This window comes from Coenobita brevimanus, chromosome 69 (genome assembly GCF_032717465.1).
Source record: "Coenobita brevimanus isolate Jiangsu-jjx chromosome 69, ASM3271746v2, whole genome shotgun sequence".
NCBI classification, from domain to species: Eukaryota; Metazoa; Arthropoda; class Malacostraca; order Decapoda; family Coenobitidae; genus Coenobita; species Coenobita brevimanus.
In genome coordinates this window covers 6,741,216-6,765,852 of record NC_137022.1, presented here as the reverse complement: position 1 = coordinate 6,765,852, position 24,637 = coordinate 6,741,216, and the positions used below count along the sequence as shown (strand labels likewise).

Here is a 24,637-nt window from a genome sequence, read left to right as displayed (position 1 = left end):
GATACTATGGAGACAAGTATATACATAAAGGGATTGAAGGAAACCTCTGATCATCTACAAAGTTCAGGGATAAAGTTGGCTAAACAGAATGTGGAATCAGATACTGTGGGTCCCATAAAAATGATAATTGGTTCTGATTATTGTGGAAGATTCCTACATAGGACTTTCAAAAGGAATAAGGTACAGTTGTTCAAGAGTCCAGGAGGTAACCTTATTATGGGTCAGTTGCCTTTTTCAAAACAAGTTAAAGGAGAGGCCAAACTAGTAGACTCAGTCTTTGTTACCCCCACACAGTCATTGATGGTAGCTAGAATAGGTGCAGAACTAGAACCTACTCAGATAAATGACTTGTTGGATGAAATTATTGAACCTGTACACAAACTGTGGGACCTAGACAGTGTAGGTATACACTCTGAGGAACCAACCCCTGAAGATAAAATAACATTGGACTTGTATAATCAGTCTGTGGAATTTAAGGATGGACAGTATTGGGTAGGATTACCATGGAAACTTAACCATTCAGAGATGCCAACAAATTACCAAGCAGCTAAAGCTCAGTTAAATTCTCTTCTAAGAAAGTTGAGAGATAAACCAGAACATCTGATCCTATATGATAATATTATAAGGGATCAATTGAAGAATAAATTTATAGAAGAGGTAGAATACCCTGTTAACCACAAAGAAGGACACTACTTACCACATCATGCTGTAAGCAAGGATTCAGTAACTACTCCCATAAGGATAGTATTCAACTGTAGTAGTAAAGCGTCCAAGGGATCAGCTAGCTTGAACGATTGCCTATATTCTGGACCTACACTAACAGAGAAGTTAGGGAATGTGTTACTAAGATTTGGAGAGAAACCTTACGCTTACACAGCAGACATTAGTAAGGCTTTTCTCAGAATAGGACTGAGAGATGAGGATAGGAAATTTACAAAATTCCTCTGGCCTCATGATCCTCAAAATGAGGATAGTCCATTGAAAACTTACTCTTTCCGATCGGTGCTCTTTGGCTCTTGTGCTAGTCCTTTCCTACTTTGCAACACTTTAAAGCATCATTTTGAAAATGACAAATGTCCAGAAATAGGGCAGGCTTTTTATATGGATAATTTGCAAGGTGTTGCTGATACAGAGTCGGAAGCTTTGAAGGCTTATAAAGTAGCCAATGCCGAATGTGGGAAGGCAAATTTGCCGTTACAGAGCTGGAATACAAATTCACCGCTTTTGAGGAATAAAATACAAGAGGACTATCCAGATTCTGACATTCCCAAAATTCAAAATGTGTTAGGTCTTAACTGGGATACAACAGCTGATGTAATAAGTTTGAAACCAATTAAGTTCTCTGATGTCACTCTCACCAAGAGGTCCTTGGTAGGCAGGTTTCCAGGCTATTTGACCCATTAGGATTTGTCAGTCCTATACTTATTAGGGGCAAATGTTTAGTACAGGAGGCTTGGCGAGAAAAGTTAGACTGGGACACTGAATTGGGTGAGACATATGTGGAACAATGGGAACAGATTAGAAAGGAGTTTGAAACTACATCAAGCATATGTATTCCCAGGAAAATAAACAGTAATGAGAAGTTGCACGTACACATATTTTGTGATGCTTCTCAAAGGCCTATGGAGCAGTAGCTTATTGCGCAACAGGAGAGGATAGTAAGATTATAATGTCCAAAGCCAGAGTTGCGCCAATTAAAGAAAGAACCCTACCTCAAATGGAATTGGCTTCCATAGAAGTAGGAACTAAATTGTCCAGGTATATAACCACTACTCTTGATACTCAGTTTGAGGATATTTACATATGGACTGACAGTGAAATTTGTCTTTACTGGATAGGGAAGGAAGACAGTAAAATTCCTTTCGTCCGTAATAGAGTGAAGACTATTAAAGAGCTGTCTTCCAAATTTAATTTCATGCATGTGTCCTCCAAACAAAATCCGGCTGATCTGCTCTCGAGAGGTTCGACCGTAAGGACACTGATCAAAGATAACTTGTGGTTTAAAGGTCCTAAATGGTTACTCACTAAGGATTGGCCTGAACAGAAACAGTACAGTATTGGTGAGATTAGTGTAGTGAACTTGGATCCTATAGTACCTGAGCCAGAAGTAATTGACATCAGCCGATTCTTGTCAATAAGACAACTTGTAAATACTACTAAATTGGTTGTTGAATTTTTGAATAAGAAGGTGGGGTTTCAGAAATTAGATCCCCTAGAATACTGGCTGAAAAGAGTACAAAGAAATTCTTACGGGGAAATATATAAAGTTTTAGGCCAAGACACTGGAAAAGGGAATAAGCTGATGAAGAATTTAGGCTTGTTCTTAGACGGAAAAGGTCTGATAAGATGTCGAGGCCGATTGGTAAAGGCTGACTTGCCCATCCAAACCAAACATCCCATTTTATTACCTAAGAGTGGATACTTTGTACAACTTATTATAAAGGAAGCCCATGATTCCACTCTCCATGGAGGTGTACCGCAGACCTTAGCCCAAATTCGGGAAATGTACTGGATTCCTAAGGGTAGACAGGTTATTAAGAAATATCTCATAAACTGCATCATTTGTAGGAGGTATGAGCAGCGACCTTATATCTACCCAGGACCACCAGCCCTACCGAAGGATAGGGTGAACATAAGTCGGCCCTTCCATATAACAGGAGTGGACTACACAGGGGCTATAACTGTTACAGGTGAGGAAACTCACCATAAAGTTTACATTTGTTTATTTACTTGTGCCTACACATGGGCAGTCCATCTAGAATTAGCGGAAGACTTAAGCTCAAAGACATTCCTCAGTGTCTTTCGCAGATTTGCCGCTAGAAGGTCTTGTCCTGGCAAGATAATAAGCGACAACGGAACTAATTTTGTTGGAGCAGCACCCTTACTGTTGAACCTAATGAACGACCCAAAGGTTAAGTCGGCGCTGGGAATCCGAAATTGTATTTGGCAGTTCACAGCTCCAAGAGCTCCATGGCAAAATGGATTTACCGAAAGAATGATTGGTATTGTCAAGAACTGCCTGAGGAAAACATTACATAGAACTAAGATCACGAGAAAAGATTTAAGAACAGTAATAACTGAAATTGAAACCAGGATTAATAATAGACCCTTGACTTATCAAGATGACACTAGCGACTCACTAGAGGCCTTAACACCGGCTCACATGTTATATGGCAGGAAGCTCCATCCGATGCCTTGTGTGGATATCCAGGAAGAAGTTGATGATCCTAACATAGAAAATAATGATTTAGGACAACATCTTTGGGAGGGATATCAACGTCTGAAAAGGGTGCTGGATACTTGGAATAGACATTGGAGCGAAGAGTATCTTTTGAGCCTACGTGAGAGGTTTTATGGAGTTCAAGTTGCCAGTAACAAATCAGTTATTAACGTAGATGTGGTCTTAGTGAAGACTGAACAGCCAAGATCCCAGTGGCCATTAGCTAAAGTGATCTCCACACACCCAGATTCTGAAGGGGTGCTGAGACTCGTAAAAATAAAATGCAGGGGACATACCAGTATAAAAACTATTGATATACTGGTACCCCTTGAGTTAGCAGCCACTCCGGATCCAGAGGATGGTGAAGATCAAATGGGTCAAGAGGCGCGACCTAGAAGGGCCGCAGCACAGGGTTCTCGAGAACTATGGAGGGAACTCTTGGCTAAGGGTCATATTACATGATACAACGTATCATTTTCCGCCGGCCCCAAAACTGTGGGAAATATTTTCCCCCAGAGCAGTTGCGCTCTCTATTTTCATCATAGTTATCCCTGGTTAAAGGCAGAGGAAATATTGAGACCGTTGTTAATTGTTCAAGCGGTTTTAATAACCCAGAAATTACGTTCTCTTTAATAATTCTTGTTATTGATAAATTAAATGCTACTGCATTTAACCCCCGTGGACACCTATACATTGTAAATATATGTATTTATGTGGTATATTCCACTGACCTAAACTGCGTCTGCGCGTTAGGTGACGTGGCAAGCAGGGATTCTCCTGTTAAGGTAGATGTGGAATTAAGATATTTACACAGTTAAAGGGAATATTTGATCTAACTTTAGTTTAAGTAAAACTAAGATTAATTTGTTAGATTTACCCTGTACATATCATGATGTAATTTAACTGTATTTAGTACTGTAAATAATTAATTGTTGGCAACCTACCATTCTATGAGGGAGGTGGGTCCTGCTGCACACCGAACTCTGCTCCTAGCTCTCGTGGAGTTAACACTCTGTTCCTAGTCACTCTCAAGCTAACACGGTTGTATATACGCACCATAAGGACGCTTGCTTGCTCAAGCAATTACTCTAAGCAGCCTCATCGTCATCGGTTAACGATCACTCCCTCTTCACTAGCTAAGTAACCTTTACGAATTGGCCAATTCAAGGGGGGATTAGCTATGAGATAGAAGAGAAATAGTTATTGTAGGTGAGTTCAGGTTAAGTTACGTTTCACCTAACTCTATGAGACTTGTTTGATTTACTTAAGAACAACATTATAGACGAGTAACGACCTACGAGTTGTTTATTAGTAAATAGCAGAAATTTCTTACATAGCGGTGCCCCGGCAGGGATACCGACTTGTATACATTAAAAAATTTTCACATTTTGGTGCCCAGAAAGAGGGCCCCGATTTGTTTACCAGAACTATTAAACAGGATGAGATGGAGGGATGGGGTGGAGAGGTATATGAGGTATATGAGTGAGGGGGGTGTGAGTTGGGAGCAGGGCAGTGAAATGGCAGGGGACAGGGCGACTTGGAGGCGATTTGTTTGTGGCCACCCCAAACGGGATTCAGGCGTGTGGCAATAGATAGATAGATAGAAATGGTGAGGTGAGAGTGTGAGAGAATGGGAGTATGGATCGGGTATATGCACGGGAGTAGGTGAGAATGAGAGGGCAAAAGGAGTGTGTATTATTGTGGGTAACAGATGGAAGAAGAATATAAGAGAATATGGATCATTTGGCCCAAGGATTGTATGGGTAAGACTGAAAGTTGGACTACAAATGAAGGCGATTGTGTGCATGTATGTGCCAATGGAAGATCGTGTAAGCAGAGTGAGAAAAGAGCTCTGGACAAATGTGGAAATGTGGTTGGAAAAGTTTGAAAGGAATGAGAGAGTGTTTTTGACTGGATATATGAATGGAAAAGTAGGGAATGTGAAGGTGGATGGAGTAGTTGGTGAATGGGGTGTGCCTGCAAAGATGGATGAGAATGGCAGTGCTTTAGTGGACATTTGTGCCGGGAGGGGGTTGGTGATAGCCAGTACCCTCTTCAGGCACAAAATGATCCATAGGTATACGTGGCAAGTGATGAGAAGGGTGGATGGTGAACTGAATGAACAGAAGGCAATGATTGATTATTGATGTGTGGATGACAGGATAAGAAGGGGAGTAGTGGATGCAAGAGTATATAGAGGCTGGGAGAGTGGACTCGCTGACCACCAAGTCAATGTCCAAACGAAATGGAAAAATAGAAGGAGGGAAGGGTAGGACGAAGTAGTATATGCAAGGAGGGTGGAAAGGTTAAAAGAGGATGGAAAAGGGGCAGAATATAAAAGAGAAGTGGAGGAGCATTGGGTAAATATGGATTGGAGCAGATGGGGGACGTGGAAGGTGTGTGCAAGTTATTCACAGAAGAAATCTGTGCAGCATGTGAAGTGGTGTGTGGGGTGAAGAGAAGACGAAAAGGGGTGCAGGAAACAGCATGGTGAAATGAAGAGGTGAGAGTGGCTGTGGCACAAAAGAAAAAGCATATAATGAGTGGATGAGAAACGGGCGTGGAAGAAGTTGAGAGACGGGAAGAAACAGTTGTATGTAGAGAGGAAGAGAGAGGTGAAAAGATTAGTAAGAGAGAGAGTAAGAAGAGAGTGCATGGGGAATTTGGAATTTGAGCATTAAGTTGATGGAATGTAAGAAAATGTTCTGGAAAGAGGTAAAGAGAGTTTGACAGGGTGCCAAAAAAGTTGGTTGGGAGTGATAGATAAAATGGTAGATTACTAGTGGAGAATGGAGAAAAAATGAGCAGATGGAGAGAACACTTTAACGAATTGTTTAACATAGAGAATGAAAGTAATGCGAGTATAAGTGGCTGGGAAATGGCTGGGAGATCGGGGGATGTGAGAAAAGAGGAAGAAATCAGTAGGATAGAAGTTGTGGAAGCGATGAAGGAAGCTAGAATAGGGAAAGCCCCAGGGATTGTGGGAGTGTGTGGTGAAATGCTGAAACATGGGGGAGAGGTATAGTAGAATGGATGTGGAAGATGTGCAAATTGGCCTGGGAGGAAGGTAGATTTCCAGAGGATTGGAAATCAGTTATAATTATTCCCCTTTGCAAAGACAAAGGGGAAAAAGAAATGTGTGGTAATCAAAGGGGTATTAGTCTTCGTAGTGCTATAGGAAATGTATATGGTAGGATACTTACTGACTGAGTTAGGGAAATAACAGAGGAATTAGTTGGAGAAGAACAGGGAGGTTTTAGGAAGGGAAGAGGTTGTGTAGATCAGATATTCATTCTTAGATCTTTAGTGGAAAAGACTCTAGAGAAGGGAAAGAAGTTGTATGCGGCCTTCATCGATTTGGAGAAAGCATATGACAGGGTGGATAGACAAGGGTTGTGGAAAGTACTAATAATACATGGAGTTGATGGGAAGTTGTTGAATGCTGTGAAGAGTAAGTATGAGGGCGCTAAGGCTGCAGTGTGTGTGGATAGTGAACTGAATGAATTTTCTATTTGAAGGTTGGACTGAAACAGGGATGTGTCATGTCTCCATGGTTGTTCAATCTGTATATGGATGGGGTCATAAAAGAGATACAAGGCAGGGCAGTGGATGTTGGAGCAGCCATATTGAGAGAGGGCAGTGTTTGGAAACTCCTTGTACTGTTATTTGCAGATGATACTGTGTTGTTAAGTGAAGACGAAGGGGACCTGCAAGGCTTGGTGGATGAGTTTGGGAGAATATGTAAGAAACGGAATCTAAAGGTGAATGTAATGAAGAGTAAAGTTATGGTCTTCGGGAAAGGTGAAATACGTGAATGTACAGCGAGGTTGGATGAGGAAGAAATGGAAAATGTGAGTGCACTTAAGTACTTGGGTAGTGTGATGAGTAAGGATGGAAGTTTAGAGGGTGAAGTGCTTGAAAGGGTACAACAAGGAAGAAAGGTTGCTGGTTCCTTGAAAGGAGTTATAAGAAACAGGGAAGAGAACATGGAAGTGAAAAACTTACTACATGACTATTGTGATACCAGCTCTATCATATGGAAGTGAAGCTTGGGCATTATTGGAGGGACAGAATTCAAGAGTGAGAGCTGTGGAAATGAGTTATTTGAGAGAAGCATGTGGAGTCACATGGAGAGGCAGACTGACAAGTGAGGAAATGAAGGATCGTTGTGATGTGGATGTGGATGTGATAGGAACGATTAGGAGAAACACATACAGGTGGTTTGGCCATGTGGAGAGGATGGAGGGTGAGAGACTAACGAGGAGAGTGTATGTGAGGTGGAGGAGGAGAGAGGGAGGGGGAGGCCAAGGATGAGATGAAGGGATGGAATGGAGAGGTATATGAGAAAGGGGTGTGTGAGATGGGAACAGGGGAGTGAAATGGCGGGGGAAAGGACGATATGGAGGCGATTTGTTTGTGGCCATCCCTTGCGGGATTAAGGCATCTGGCAATTGATAAATAGACACACACGCACACACACACACACACATACATACACACACACACACACACACACACACACACACACACACACACACACACACACACATACATATACACGTACCGTACATATACTGTATACATATATTTTTTTTTCTTTTTCCAATATTACATTATTTATTGGAAAAAAATACCTAATCTAAAAACCCTAAAATTAATAACCTAACAGACAAATCGCTAACCTGTACTAAAGCCTAAAGATACAAATAGCAAAACCTAAACTAATGGTGAAAATACCTCGACCAAGAGAACATCATCGACTGCAGATGTGTAATGGCTTTCTGCATTATATACCGGCACTCATTACCTGCTGACTGTCAGTCAAGGCGCAAAATAATATAGGGGACATCAGTATATGAAAGAGAACCGGACATGTGAGGAACATTTCCATATATGTCAGCTGTCGACACTAATTAGGACAACTTTAACAAGATGGTATAAAGTACTTATATAATATGTATAAAATGTGAAGTATCCCACCCAACAGACCACCAAGAGAGACTGGAAGAACGAGGGGGGTGAAAGAGGGAGGGGGATAGAAAGGGAGAGAGAATGTAAAAAGGAGAGGAGAGAATCGGAGGGTGCAGGTAAGGAGGGAAAGAGAGGGGGATGGAGGGGTAGGAAGGAGGTAAGGGGGGAAGGAGGAGGGAGGGGGGAGGGAGGAAGGATGGGTGATGGAGAGGGAATGAAGGAAGCGTGTCCTTCAAGGAGGAGGAAGAGTTGGAGGAAGACGAAAGGTGGAAGGATAAAGAGGGGAAAGGAATGAAAGGAAATTGAGGAAAAGTAAAGAGAGAGAGAGAGAGAGAAAGAGAGAAAGAGAGAGAGAGAGAGAGAGAGAGAGAGTTGGGTGGAAGAGAAGAGGGGAGGAGGAAGAAGGGGTGTGAAGGAAGGACGATTGTGGAAATAGGCAAGTTTGTGGAAGGGGGAAGATAAGCTAGGGGAAGGATAGAGGGAGGGTGGGAGGTAAAACTCGGCGGCAGGGTTGCCAGATTGGGCTACAAGTAGCGAATTGGGCTACTTTTGGAAGCCCTGCGCTACCAAATTTTGAATTTCGCTACTTGCTACTTTTTGGGCTACTTTCAAAATAAGTTGGGCTAACTTGGGCTACTAATGAGACGAAAGTCAAAGATTGATTAGTGATTATGTATCATTTAAAATATAATTACCTTTTGAAGACACACAAAGAAAATGATTTATAATTTATCATGTCCTCCCTCTTTAAATTTTCCGCACTCGTATTAACTCTTGATTGGCTATTTAATTCGAACTGAACGCGTGTGAGATTACTAACGATTGGCTGGGCCAACATTTGTGAAGGGCAAATTCCAACATCTGGATCGTCGAGTGAAGAGAGAAACCTGTACTGTACGCAGGAAAAAAATCATCTGATAAATTACCAATATGCTGGGAATCGAACCACAGACTCTCAGGCGAGAGCCAGGCAGCATACCACTACACCACGACCAGGTAAAAGATAACTTACGTTGTCACAATCTTGTAACCAACGTCCCTCCGCCCCCACTGTGGGCATCAAGAGGATGAGTTAACCCCCTGGCACTCGGGCAAGTAGATGCTTTTAATCTACTTACGGCAAGTCAGAATGAAGAGAGAAACTCTTCATTCTGACTTGCCGTAAGTGCTTGGGATAGATTAAAAGCATCTACTTGCCCGAGTGCCAGGGGGTTAACTCATCCTCTTGATGCCCACAGTGGGGGGCGGAGGGACGTTGGTTACAAGATTGTGACAACGTGAGTTAGCTTTTACCTGGTCGTGGTGTAGTGGTAAGCTGCCTGACTCTCACCTGAGAGTCTCTGATTCGATTCCCAGCATATTGGTAATTTATCAGATGATCTGGATAGTCATTTTGGGCCAAAGCTATAATTGTCAAAAATGCTCCTGGAGACTGAAGAGCCTATGCTGACTGACCGCTCAGTTTGCATAGAAAATTTAGGCTACAGCTTACCAATCAGTAATGCCCTGGTTGAAAGGGTATTTTCAAGAGTCACATCTGTGAAAACTAAACTGAGAAATCGAATGGGACTGGAGCTGTTGACATCAATCTTGATAATCAAAACATATCTTGAAGACAAAAGGGACTTGTTGCTCATCATTTGACCCACCCACGTCTATGCTGAAACATGCTTCTTCAGTATACAAATATGTGGTCGTGGATACAGAAGACATTCTTGATAATCTTCAGCTGTGAAGACGTGGTCTTGGAGACTTACTAAATGATTAAAATATGTAATTACAATGAGATGTGCAAGAAAATATTTTCCTTTAGTTCCAAAAAGTTTCATTAAGTTGGAAAAAATGATTAACTTTCAGACAGTAAGAAAGTTATGTTCTGTTAAGAAAACAGCTTGGTTCCGAGAATGAAAAGGAAATGAAATAATTTGGTTGATGCAGTAATTAAGGAGTTCTGTGTTAATTATCTTTAGGTTTACATCACTTCGAACAACCTTACAGGAACACTGCAGCAGCATTCAGCTGGTAAGTTGTGCAAAGTTAAATTATTTGCGTCTGTAAGTATAAACTCGCGTGTGCGTATATATATATATATATATATATAAATATATATATACTTTATACCGAAATTCGCTACTTTTCAGGCCTGTTTCCGCTACTTTTGGTCACAAGAATCTGGCAACCCTGCTCGGCGGCTCGTTGTCAGTCTGGCTTGAGCTTTGGACGTGGGAAGGTTGTCTGTGGTTTTGGTACGACATTTTATTTCCATTTTCTTCCCATTGGGTGCTTTTATGTAAACAATATTGATCATAATTTGTATTGTAAACACTTTCAAGTAGTTTTTAGCTTACTCAGATAATTGAAATCGTAATACCTGATATTAGAAGGGTAACTGATCTGTGTGTGGAGTTTGGGGTGGCGTCTGTGTGTGTGAAGACTGAGATCAGCGTGAGGTTTTGAGTTTGGAATTTGTTTTTTATATATTTATGGATATTTTAGTGTTCGTGTTTTTTATGGGTTGATGGTATGATAGCTTCCCGGCCGTACTGGCACACAGCCATATACGTGTCTCATTCGTGTTTGTGAGGCGTGAGGAGGATGTAGACGCCATGCTTAGGCCTCAGCATGAAGGGTGAGCTTTCCATCTCGATGTCTTCGTGACCTGGCGGTATCCTAACGCCAGCTGCCAGGATCAGCTTGGCCAGGGCAACCTTGGTCTCCATCAGGGCGAACCGCATGGCTGAAGAAGAAATATCGTGTAATTAACAATTGAAATGCGTCTGTAAAGGAACTTCAGGGGTTTGGATGATAAGTGAGAGTCTGCTCCATTTCACTGGTCGAAGTCGATACTTCTCCCTCTATAGTGCCTTCTCTCTCCTTGCTTTCTGGACCCTACCTCGCCCATTATGTAAGAAAGAAGTTCATGATGATTGTAATAATAATAATAATAATAATAATAATAATAATAATAATATGCCGCTTATGTCAACAATGCAGTGTAAAGTAAAAAGGATATATGTACCAAACAAAACGGTGACAAGCTATAATAAGAAAACTAAATCGCCAAGGAAGATGTGTTAGGGAATCGCAGCTGAGGAGAAGATGGAGGTTGAAATCTTGAGCATATTTACGATTCCTTTTCCTTCCTTCAAAACAGCCCAAGACAATTTTTATTTTCTTAAATGGAACATAATTTTTACATCAACACGAGGCACTATACCATTCTCCATTCTCCCTTGCATCATTATTTTATGTTCTTGGCATGGGGGGTAAAACTTGATGTTAGAAGATTGTTTTGATCTGTGTTGTTTTGGTGTCTGTGTATATCTGTCAGTCAGTCTCAGTCAGTCAACCAGTCAGTCAGTCAGTAAGTCAATCAGGCAGTCAATTTTCAATCAGTCAGTCAATCTTGTCCTTCACGTGAAAACAAATTACAGATACGATACATCCTTTCACATTAACTTAACATAATTTTTGTCCTTTTGCTGGTTAAGTCTGGCCTTTGGTTCCTTCTTTTTTGCATAAAAGAAAGGCTTTCTTGATATAGCACTTCGGCCGGTTTTCCTGTCTGGTAAGGAGGCTCCCTAACACCTCTTCCTCAGCGATTTATTTTCCAGACGCCCTTGGCTCCTTCGTTTTTGGATTTAAAAAAAAAAAAAAAGGGCTTTCTTGATATAGCACTTCAACCGGTATTCCGGTCTGGTAAGGAGGCTCCCTAACACCTCTTCCTCAACGATTTATTTTCCAAACTCCTCATTAATATCCGATGGTCTGCTTCTTATTTCTTTTAAATGTCGACATTGACTGCATGATAACACACAAGAATATAGTAACGGAGCAGAATCAGAAATAAATTGGTCAGGTAGAGGTGTTAGTAAGCTTCCTGAAAAACACACAAGAATAGAGTAACGGAGCAGAATCAGAAATGAATCGGTAAGGAAAAGGTGTTAGTTAGTATGCTCCCTAACCTTACTAGAACTCCGCCCTTCCTCGTGATTAATATAAGACTATGTGTGACCTGGGGGAGGGCAGCGAAATGGCGGGTGACTGGGCGACATGGAGGAGATTTGTTTGTGGCCACTCCTTATGGGATTAAGGCGTCTGGCAAATAGATAGATAGATAAATAGAATATCTTGCCAAAATTCAATATTCAAGGTAGAGATGGCAATTTTAAGTCAAGTTGGAGTGAAAGGGGTATAGTGTTGAGGCTAAGTTAGTGTTAAATGGACACAGGGAAGCCATGTCCGTGTTCCCATGTCATATTCTGACCACGTGTCCTCTTCTGAACCCAGGTCCTGTTTTGTTCCCATGTTATATTCTGAACCCATGTCCTATTCTGACCCCACATGTCCTATTCTGACCCCATATGTCCTATTCAGACCCCATGTCATATTGTCCCCATGTCCTATTATGACCCAATGTCTTATTCTGACCCCATTTCCTATTGTCCCCATGTCCTATTGTGTCCCCATGTCCTAATCTGTCCCCATGTCCTATTCTGACCTCACATAACCTCACCTAAACAGTTCCGTGGTCCCATTCCAAAGGGCATGTGGGTGAAACTCTTGATGTTGACCTTGTTCTCGGGCAGGAAGCGGTCTGGCCGGAACTGCTCAGGGTCTGGCCAGTAGCGGGGGTCGTGGTGAAGACTCCACACCGGGAACTGCAGCTCGTGCCCCTCCTTCAGGTGCAGATTAGTTCCGGGGATGCTGGAGGAAAGGTGAGTGTAAATGTCGAATACACCTGTGACTGTCTTTGGGATTTAATTAGTTATCTGTAAGTCTGCCTATCAGTCTATATATCTTTCCGTCTATCTACTCATCTACATGTGTATCTACCATCTGTCTACCTATGTCTGTCTACTACTACTACTGCTACTACTACTACTGCTACTACTACTACTACTACTTCTACTACTACTGCTACTACTACAACTACTACTACTTCTACTACTACTACTACTACTACTACTATTACAGCTGCACACCGTAATTTTACATATATATGGTTCTGATGTGTTCATCATTAAGTTTTCCTCAGGTGTTCATCAAGAGTTCATCTTCATCTATTCATCTCTAAGTGGTCTTACGTGTTCATTTTTAAGTGTTCACTGATCCGTGTACTTTACGTGCTCCTATTCGCGTGTACATATTATTTCTTGCACACCTTGTATTAAAATGGTCTCCGTTTCTCATCCCATACACTTCAATATCTACACCTCTTGTTCACCATCTACATCTCTTGTTCACCAAACACATCTCTTGTTCACCATACACACCTCTTGTTCACCATCTACATCTTTTGTTCATCATGTACACCTATCATCACCTGTAATCCTTGGTACACATCCGCTCCACAAACAGCACTGGCGGGTATATCCTTAGGGACTCTGTAAAGGGAAGAGAGAAACCAATGTAAACTGCCATGACTGCCTTGGTATACTCTCTATCTATCTGCCTGTCTATCTGTCTGTTTATCTCAGCAGTCACCAGCTTAGCTACAGTATTATCTATACTCCCTGGGATTTTGGTTTAGATAAAACTGAATGGCTCTTTCGCCAATCAAATCAAACATTGCACTCTTCACTCGAGACAGGCGTAAATTTCAAACACACTCGGTTTCACTCTTCATTCAACTACTCCCATTGGAAAGACGCGTTGAATTATAAGGATTTAAGTTGGACACACACATGACCTCTCCTTGGCCTAGGAGTTACGTCAAAGGCATCTTGTAAACTCGATATCCTGAAGGCATCAACAGACACACACTTCTTTCAGCTGATTTGCAAGATGGAGAGGTGCTTTAATTCGACCCAACCCTGCCTGCGATAGGGTTAAGCAAGATAATGATTCATATGTTGATGGGAGAGAGGAAGATGAAACAATATGATAATCTGAAGGTCAAGGGGTCGAGAAAATGCAACACAAATTTGATACACAAAAAGATACAGCACAAATTTAATATACAAGAAAATACATCACATTTAATACACACCCATAATGCAGGCATCTAGAAACTTGGCCTCCATGACCCCCTGATAGGTCAGCTCCCCCTCCTCCTTCACCAGTTCCTCAAGTTCCTGACGAAGGCACTGCTGGGGCTCTGGGTTCTTAGCAAGAAGGTGTGAGGAGAAGGCCACAGCGGAGGCGACGGTGTCATAGCCAGCCAGCAGGAACAGGATGCACTGTGCCACCATCACTTTGTCGGTGAGGACTGGCAGTGGACGGGATCAAAATATAAACCAATTTTGAATGAGTTACTTTGTAAAATATTAAAACCAATCTTGGATTAAATTTAGCAAGTCATTATTTCTGAATCTTGCTAAAATTTATCCCCAAACTGACTTTAACCTGCCCCATCCTGACCGATTTTCCCCCATTGACTCCCCCCAATCCCGACCAATTTGGGGAAAAAAAATTTTTGGCTCAAATCTCCGCTTTTGGTGAGAAACATCGAAAATTCATTGAGAAATCGCTCAGCTGAGGTTTAAAATACTCGATACAGGTACCAGTACCTCTTACCTTACTGGGTTTTCTATCAGGCTGGCTCCAAAGAAAACGAGTTCTATGGGAGGGTAACTATTCCGCACCACTCATAAATGGTATTTATTTATTTAGTATGAATTTATATGTAGTACGAGAGCATATTGGTTTTCACACAGTAATATAGATAATATAAGCATTGTTTCACTCACCAAACACATCAACATATCTGACCTTTTTTGGCGACATTATCTGATCATCATTTCTGACTGTTTCTTCCTCTAATGTTATGTAAACTTTGTCCTTCACATTGTCATCGATTGGGAATCACTCTGGCCCTGAATTTCGTACCATGACACGACATTTTACTGGCCAGGTCACTGGTAACAGGCGAACTGCCGAGACAATGGCGTGCGGGGGGGGAGGTCATGAAGAGTAAGGCATTGTCCCTGCCTGGCATCTTGTAGAGGAAGGTGTCCTGTGTATAATTACCAAAACCACACAAAAATTGAAAATTGTGCAAATAAGGGACATTGCAATTGGTGCACGTTTATATATGTCAACGGGACTGACAGTGACAAAACGTGTGGACGTATATATATGTCAACGGGACATGGCGGGTTACGATTATCATAAGATCAAGATAGTTTAGCTGGTATTTTTTCTGGTATATATTTAAGTCCAAAGGTATTATTTCTAAGCTATGAACGACTCTGTGTTCATTCCTGCAGCATAAGATGGCAGGTGTCTGAGGGTATGGTATACATGCTTTCTCATTATGCTGCTGTTCCTCCTCACAATATTGTAATTCTTCCCATCCATCTCCTGCTTTCATGTTCCTGCCTTCGTCCCATCCCACTGCGTCCACTCACCCATACGTAAAACAGTTCACTTCTCCATCTTCCCCATCAGTGCATACTCAGGATCGTTTTGCTCTCTCTCTCTCACTCTGTCTGTCTGTGTGTCTGTCTCTGTGTCTGTCTGTCTGTCTGTCTGTCTGTCTCTCTCTCTCTCTCTCTCTCTCTCTCTCTCTCTCTCTCTCTCTCTCTCTCTCTCTCTCTTGATTTTCTCACATTCACTCTTATTTTTGTATCACAAACTCTTCCTTACTCACACACTCTCTGCTAAATGTTACCTAATGCAAACAACACCTGGTTAAATTCCTGTCTTCCCCTCTCTCTGCTTTTCTTAGCTTTCCCACCTGTCAATACACTTACACCCGCCACTCACACTTACACCCGCCTCTCACACTTACACCTGCCACTCTCACCCCCCTATGCATGAACAGACAGAACACCTGTGGAGATATTTAACTGTATCTAATCTGCCCTGGATGGACTTACGTGGATATGAACTGAGCAAATTCACCCCAGACTACCTTTAATGAACCTAAAATTGCTGAAGTGAACGTAAGCAGAACTTATATGAACATAAAATTTCTGAAGTGAACATGGTTAGAACTTTTTACATCCGGTGTGGCTAAAATAGTCTCAAACCAATCTGCATGGGTGTAAATAGATAAAACAGTACCTGACCTCACATGACCACACACATACCACCTGACATTGACCTGGCTCAGTATGAATTGATGTCAAGTGAGATAATGAAGGTAAACTGGCTTGCAGGGATCATTTGGGCTAATTTCCTGCTAATTAGGTACTTATCACACACAAGAGTAACTGATAAATGTGACTGCTGTATTTCTGGTGGTGACGCCGGCTGATGGTGCCTGAGGCTGTCCTGACTTAGTAAAAGTTTTTTGTTGACGAATGTGACTTAAATCAGCACTTGGTAACACTTCTAAGAACTTTTTAAGATTTACCATTGCTCTAAGCACTTAAGAAGACAGAGATGAAGGAAATGCAGTTGTCTTCCATAAGGTGACAGACAAGATGGACAATATTGCCACTGGAAAGGAATTAAGGACCTAATCTGAAGCTTCTCATTAACACCTGATGTATTTTGTTCCCCAGGGTGGAAAATTAACCTTAAAAATCCCTTTCCACAGTCATTTTGTGTTGGAATATTTGGTATAGTAAAAGGCCATGTGGGAAGGATAGAGAGCAAGGGACTAATGAGGAGAGTGTGTGTGGGTGAGGTGGAGGGGGAGAGGGAGGGAGTGGCCGAGAATGAGGTGGAGGCTTGGAGTGGAGAGGTATATGAGAGTGGGGGTGTGTGAGCTGGGAGTAGGGCAGGGAACTGGCGGGGGAAAGGGCGACCTGGAGGCGATTTGTTAGCGGCTACTCCTTACAGGATTAAGGCGTCTGGCAAAAGATAGATAAAAAATAGAGAGGTGTGCAAAATGGACATGATGGAGAGAGAGAGAGAGAGAGAGAGAGAGAGAGAGAGAGAGAGAGAGAGAGAGAGAGAGAACCATCAGCGATTTTTGGAAACATAAAGGTGTGGAAAAACTTTGGAATTCAGAGTTTGTCTTGGGCTAGTTACTGTGAACAAGAAGGCGTAATGACTATTGGCAACTGAAGGGCCAATAAGACAGTCATTCAGGTGTATCAAGTCCCAATTTTCCCAAGACTACCAAACGCAATTGTCAAATTTACCATCCAGGTCCCTATGTGGTCCCTATTTCAGCTCTAAGTAGGCATAGGACAAGATAAAATAGACCTTGCCCAAAGATCACAGAATTGGCCCTGTAATCGAACCAGGGGCCTCACTTTCATAGTCCTAGTGTACTCCCGATTACATCAATTGCACACCAAATGAAACTTTTACGGATATGGTATAGCAAAAAGACCTATGAAGAGACAGTGTAGTAATAAAAGGCAAAGGTCAATCACCATGCTTAGGGGAGGCAGTGGTGGTGTCAGAGTTTTCAGCCTGTGCCTCCAGTAAAAGGTCAAGGAAGTCCCCCCTCTTTTTGCCTGCTTGGCGGGCCCTGATGGACTCCTCTACTACACTTCGGAAGAACTCCACCTCCTTTGCGTCCTCTTTCAGGCCCAAAGCGTTGAACAGTTGTGGACAGTTCCTCATCACAAGAGTCCTCAGTACCATTATTGGTGTTGCAGTAAAAAAAGACTTTGCTTTTTGGGCGAAAAGAGGGTTTTCCTGTATGAGAGAGTTACACTCGATGCCAAAAGCACAAGATGCGATAATGTCCATGGTGAACCGTCCAGCTTTGTCCTTCATGTTAACAGACGGATTTTTTTCTGCATCTTTAAGGCAGGAAGATACAAATGTATCAGCAATATTGCACATAAGCGGGAACATCCTTCGCATCTTCCCAGTGGAGAATGTTGGGGACAAGACAGCACGCAAGTCCTTCCACTCCTGGTCCCTCCTAGCTGACAGCTTGGTACTCATGTAGCTGTCAGGTTGGTTCGCACGAGAGGGCCGCCTGTTCACGAAATGATCGAAGTCCTTTACAAATATGTTCTTGAGTATGTCCGGATCACACACCATCAGCATGGGACTGAAGCCATTGTACAGGCCAAAGTAGGGACTGTTCTTGTAGATGTGGTACATCTGAAACGAAGAAAAATAAAATAGTTTCAGCTCCAGTAAAGTATGATATTTACTTAAGCTCACAAAAGTATTTATATAACATACTATACACCAGAAGCTTCCCTGGTTTGAGAAAAAATCTTCATCAGTCTTTCTGGATATAAGCAACTGTGATTAGTAACTTCCTTTTTAGCTAAGACAAGCCCCTGTAATTTATCTTTTTTAAATACAGTTTCTTAACATAGGCACCATAAAACATGCATTTTGTAATAGGACGATAGAGATACTACAAGGACCTGACAGAACAGAGGTGGTGTCACTGAAAGCGTGCTGGATACAGAGGAGATATTAAGGAATGAGGTAACCATAAATCTGAGCTGGGCACCTCTGTAATCACTTCCACAATCCGCGATTTCTGCAATACCGGACCGCATGATTTCAGTTGTGGAATTGCGATTGCGGGAAACTTCCAAAACTTGCGGTATTGCATTGAGAAAGTACTTCCGCGATTGCCATCCAGTCCACAATCTCCCACATGAAGGTCAGTGTCGGTTAGTACAGGCTAAAACATGACTCATGTCAAGCTTGAACAGGATTGCCGGCCAGCAGCCGTGGCAGGCGAGGCGTTACTGCGTCAATTAGCAGTAGTGATGTGTAATACCAGGAGAAATGATTTGATACGATAAGATACGATATACTATAAGCCAGCGTGGCAGTAAATTTTATGGCCTGCATAGCTAACCAGGCACAGTGGTTCCACAATTTGACAAATGATGATCTTAAGGGCTAATGTAATGATGATCACTGAAAATATTTTTTTATGGTCTTGCTGAGTTATTATCTGCAAGAGTAAGCACATTTCTATGAATTATCTATTTAAGTTCTATGGACTGCATTCTGCTGCTGGTCAGATTGATTTTCCCGAGTGGCACAAAGGCTATTTCTTTTCCTTATAACATTATTTTTGTAATAAGGGATACGATAATATTATTATAATATTGGTATTATGAGATTTTCATGGCATGCCATAACTATCTATCTGTCTATCTATTGCCAGACGCCTCGATCCCGTTTGGGGTGGCCACAAACAAATCGCCTCCAAGTCGCCCTGTCCCCCGCCATATCACTACCCTGCTCCCAAATCACACCCCTCTCTCTCATATACCTCTCCACCCCATCCCTCCATCTCATCCTCGGCCTCCCCCTCCCTCTTCCCCCCTCCACCTCACTCACATACACTCTCTTCGTCAGTCTTTCACCCTCCTTCCTCTCCACATGGCCAAACCACCTCAGTGTGTTCCCCATAACGCTTTCTATCACATCCACATTCACACAACAATGCTCCGTTATATCCACATTCGTCAGCCTGTCTCTCCATGTGACTCCACAGGCTCCTCTTAAATAACTCATTTCCACTGCTCTCACTCTTGACTTGTATCCTTCCAACAACGTCCAAGCTTCACTTCCATATGTTAGAGTTGGTATCACAATACTGTCATGTAGCAACTTTTTCACTTCCATGCTCACTTCCCTGTTTCTTATCACTGCTTTCAAAGAACCAGCAACCTTTCTTCCCTGCTGTACCCCTTTCAAGCACTTCACCCTCCAAACCTCCATCCTTACTCATCACACTACCCAAGTACTTAAACGTACGAACTCACATTTTCCAATTCCTCACTATCCAACCTCGCTGTACATTCACTGACTTCACCTCTCTCAAAGACCATCACTTTACTCTTCCCTACATTCACCTTTAGATTCCGTTTCTTACACACTCTCCCAAACTCATCCACCAAGCCTTGCAGCTCCCTTTCGTCTTCACTCAACAACACAGTATCATCTGCAAACAATAGTACAGGGAGTTTCCAAACACTATCCTCTCTCACCAGGGCCACTCCAACATCCACTACCCTACCTTGTACCTCTTTTATTACCCCATCCATGTACAGATTGAACAACCATGGAGACATGACACATCCCTGTTTCAACCCAACTTTCGAAGAGAAAAATTCACTTAGTTCACCATCCACATGCACTGCAGCCTTCGCACCATCGTACATACTCTTCACAGCATTCAACAACTTCCCATCTACTCCATATATTCTTAAAACTTTCCACAATCCTTGTCTATCCACCCTGTCATATGCTTTCTCCAAATCCATGAAAGCCGCATACAACTTCTTTCCCTTCTCTAGAAACTTTTCCACTAAAGATCTAAGAATGAATATCTGATCTACACAACCTCTTCCCTTCCTAAAGCCTCCCTGTTCTACTCCAACTAATTCCTCTGTTCTTTCTCTAACTCTGTCAATAAGTATCCTACCATACACTTTTCCTATTATACTAAGAAGACAAATGCCCCTATGATTACCACACACTTCTTTTTCCCCTTTTCCTTTGTACAACGGAATAATTATACCTGACTTCCAATCCTCCGGGACTCTACCTTCCTCCCAGGTCAATCTGCACATCTTCCACATCCATTCTACTACTATCTCTCCCTCATGCCTCAGCATTTCACCACACACTCCATCAATTCCTGGGACTTTCCCCGATTTAACTTTCTTCATTGCTTCCACAACTTCTATCCTACTGATTTCTTCCTGTCTTCTCACCTCCCTCCTTCTCCCAGCCATTCCCCAGCCACTTATACTCACATTACTTCCATCCTCTATGTTCAACAATTTCTTAAAGTGTTCTCTCCATCTGCTCACTTTTTCTCCCTTCTCCACTAGTAATTTACCATTTTTATCTTTCCCTCCCCTGCTAACTTCACTTCCACCCTGTCTTACTCTTTTCACCTTTTTCCAGAACATTTTCTTACAATCCCTCCACTTTACACTCAAATTCCTTCCAAATTCCTCATCCACTCTCTTCTTACTCTCTCTTACTAATCTTTTCACCTCTCTAACACTGATACAAAAAAAGTGATGTATAGACACCTGAGTTTATGTCAATACCTTACAAGATTACGGTTCTGAGGAAGATAAGTATTGTAATGGGTAAGTTTTCAGTAAATACACTAAAGTATCTGCAACAATTTTAAAACATATAAATGTCATAAATATTTTCCCCCAGAGCAGTTGCGCTCTCTATTTTTATCATAGTTATCCCTGGTTAAAGGCTGAGGAAAAATTGAGACCTTTGTTAATTGTTCAAGAGGTTTTAATAACCCAGAAATTACTTTCTCTTTAATAATTCTTGTTATTGATAAATTAAATGCTACTGCATTTAACCCGCGTGGACAACTATACATTGTAAATACATGTAATTATGTGGTATTTTCCACTGACCTAAAACTGCATCTGCGCGTTAGATGACGTGGCAAGTAGGGAAAGATTCTCATGTTAAGCAGATGTGGAAATAAAGATATTTACACAGTTTAAGGGAATATTTGGTCTAACTTTAATTTAATTAAAACTAAGATTAATTTGTTAGATTTACCCTGTACATATCATGATGTAATTTAACTGTATTTGGTACTGTAAATAATTAATTGTTGGCAACCTACCATTCTATGCGGGAGGTAGAACTGCCGCACACCACACTCTGTTCCTAGTCACTCTCAAGCTAACACGGTTGTATAAACGCACCAAAAGGACGCTTGTTTGCTCAAGCAATTACACTAAGCAGCCTCATCGTCATCGGTTAACGATCACTCCCTCTTCACTAGCCAAGTAACCTTTACGAATTGGCCAATTCAATGGGGGATTAGCTATGAGATAGAAGAGAAATAGTTATTGTAGGTGAGTTAAGGTTAAGTTACGTTTCGCCTAACTCAATGAGATTTGTTTGATTTACTTAAGAACAACTTTATGGACGAGTAACGACCTACGAGTTGTTTATTAGTAAATACCAGAAATTTCTTGCATAGCGGTGCCCCGGCAGGGATACCGACTTGTATACATTAAATATTTTTCACATTTTGGTGCCCAGAAAGAGGGCCCCGATTTGTTTACCAGAACTATTAAACATTTTTCACACTAAAGTATCTGCAACAATTTTAAAACATATAAATGTCATAAAATTGATTATAAATACAATAATTCACTACATTACCAATCGATTTACCCCGTTTGTGTACTTTGTATTGAAAATTGTGAAACTGGATTCCGGTTGCGGTATTGAGGTAGTGGAACTGCACATTCCAAGTTTATTGCAGAATTGCGGTAGCAAAAGGTAAGGGTCAGAGGTTGCGGAATTGCAATTGCGCAGTTGAATTTTAGATTGCGGTGCCCAGCTCTGCCATAAATACATTTTGTAAACCCCGTCTTACACACTTTTCTCAACAATGAAGAGGTAGTCAGCTGGTAAATTAAAGAAGTTTGGTGATTCAGGTAGTTCTGTGAAAGACCAGTAAGTTGTTGGCACGGGAACAGGTCAGCTCAACCAAACACTAAGTAATGGATTCAGTCCTTTATCTTACCCCTCTTAATTCCTTTATTGCCAAAAACCGGATGACTTTCTGAAAATTAAAGGTAAAAAAAGTAGAGAGAGCATAGAGAGAAAGAAAGGAATATAGGCATTAATATGTCATAACACGATATGTAATAGTTGCAGGCATATAATAGTTATAGGCATTTATGTCATAGCACAATATGTAACACTAGCACACTATGTAATGTCTGGTGTTCAGGAAGAGACGGTGACATCTAGCCCACAATGCAAGCACATAATGTATGACAAACACATGCCAGATGTTCAAGAATTTCGTGATGTATCAAAGACACGGGGTAACTGATGAGAACCAGTTAGTTCACGTGATGGAAATGTACCAGACATTACACACATACATACAGTCGTGATCACACATAATCACCTATATTCCTCTACCGCGTGCCCCAGGCTTGCTCCTTCATGCGTGACAAGTCACACTGGTATAAGAGGGACTGAGAGGGCGGGACCAGAAGGAGAAGGAAAAGTGGGTGGAGGGACGAATGATTGTGCTGGGGTGGAATGATGGAAAGGAGGGAGAGTAGGCAGGGGAAGAAGAATGAAATGCGAAGTGGTGGCCACATAATTTGTCCATTTTCCTTCATCCAGAGCATGATATGAAGTTAATATTCGGTAGATAATGCTGTATTACACCTTGTACAGTGGCGTCAGATAACAAGTTTTAGATAGGTAGTGATATCAAGGACTGGCTCGTGTGAGAAAATTACTGACGTGACAGATCAAATATTAGTGCAGAGGCTACGAGATTGTGTAGTCCAAGACTGTCAATGCGTTAGGCTCAGACTGTCAATGCGTGGAAACCAGAGAACAAGAGGACACGGGCCCGCCTCCTCCAGCACACAAAGGAAGAGTGGGATTGTTCAGACGAAACCAGCAAACCGTCAGCAACATTGTTTCCTCGGTCCGGCGACAGTTGCTCGTGTGAGAAAATTACTGACGTGACAGATCAAATATTAGTGCAGAGGCTACGAGATTGTGTAGTCCAAGACTGTCAATGCGTTAGGCTCAGACTGTCAATGCGTGGAAACCAGAGAACAAGAGGACACGGGCCCGCCTCCTCCAGCACACAAAGGAAGAGTGGGATTGTTCAGACGAAACCAGCAAACCGTCAGCAACATTGTTTCCTCGGTCCGGCGACAGTTGCGAGAGGTTACTGAGGCAGGAGGCCATTGGACTACTTACTAAGGCTTTCCTGGTTGCTTTGGCTTGACCAATTTCGGTAAACACTGACACAGATATATTTTTGGAGTTTGTGTAGGATTTGTTTAATTTTCCTTCTAACAGATTATGAGAGATAACGTTATTATATCCACCCAGGCGCACAGACATCAAATTTATTTACCTTTTATGCACAGTCATTTTAAATAGCCTTTTCATATACCGTTGCAGTAAAATAGCTGACATGATGGTGACTGTATAGAGGGTGTGTATACCGAGAGGATGATCATATATAATGTTGACACAGCCATGTCAAAGGTTGCGTATTGTATTTAGTGCGAACATTAATTGCATATTACGGTAGAGGACATTTCATACACAGACATTACGGAAGTCAAAGCCATACAGATTCCATTCTGCGTCTGAATTCAAAATACACGGATAAACATAAATATCTGGCTCTGCATTAATGTTTGATCTGTCTTGTCAGTATATTTCTCTCACGAGCCAGCCCTTGACATCAACACTTTTAATCTTGTTACCTGACCCAGCTATGCAAGGTGTACTGTAGCATTATCTACAGCATTTAACTCCTTTTTATCATGCCCTGAATAGTCAGATTATGTAACCACCATTTCGCATTTCATCCTCCCTCCCCTAACTGCCCTCCCTCCCCTCCCACGCCCCACCCCAGCACCATCACTCGTTCCCACACCCACCTTTCCTTCCCTCTCTGGCCCCTCCCTCTCAGCCCCTCTTACTTCAGTGTGTCTTGCCACGCATAAACTAGCCAGCCTGAGGCACCGGGTGCAGGAGGATAGGTGATTATTTATGACCATGACTACATCCGCACATACACGTCACTCATACGGACACCAGCCAGTCATATATCCC

At 42.0% G+C, this 24,637-nt stretch overlaps 1 protein-coding gene across 1 annotated transcript; it reads right to left on the bottom strand.

Moving 5' to 3' along the window:
* Window positions 1–10,758: 10,758 nt before the first annotated feature.
* On the bottom strand, window positions 10,759–18,088 carry LOC145406102 (cytochrome P450 9e2-like). Its single transcript, XM_080277300.1, has 5 exons — window positions 17,467–18,088; window positions 14,184–14,402; window positions 13,518–13,578; window positions 12,708–12,898; window positions 10,759–10,928 (listed from the first exon to the last, which is right to left on the bottom strand). The coding sequence occupies exons 1-5, from the start codon at window positions 18,086–18,088 to the stop codon at window positions 10,759–10,761; spliced, it is 1,263 nt and encodes a 420-aa protein (XP_080133426.1).
* Between the last annotated feature and the right edge of the window lie 6,549 nt (window positions 18,089–24,637).

Coding starts and splice junctions, on each gene's coding strand:
- LOC145406102 (XM_080277300.1), bottom strand. CDS start 18,088: ATGGTGTGTGATCCGGACATACTCAAGAACATATTTGTAAAGGACTTC. Junction 13,579..14,183: donor TCTAGATGCCTGCATTATGG/GTGTGTATTAAA, acceptor TTCCCTTTACAG/AGTCCCTAAGGATATACCCG. Junction 10,929..12,707: donor GGGACCACGGAACTGTTTAG/GTGAGGTTATGT, acceptor TTTCTTCTTCAG/CCATGCGGTTCGCCCTGATG.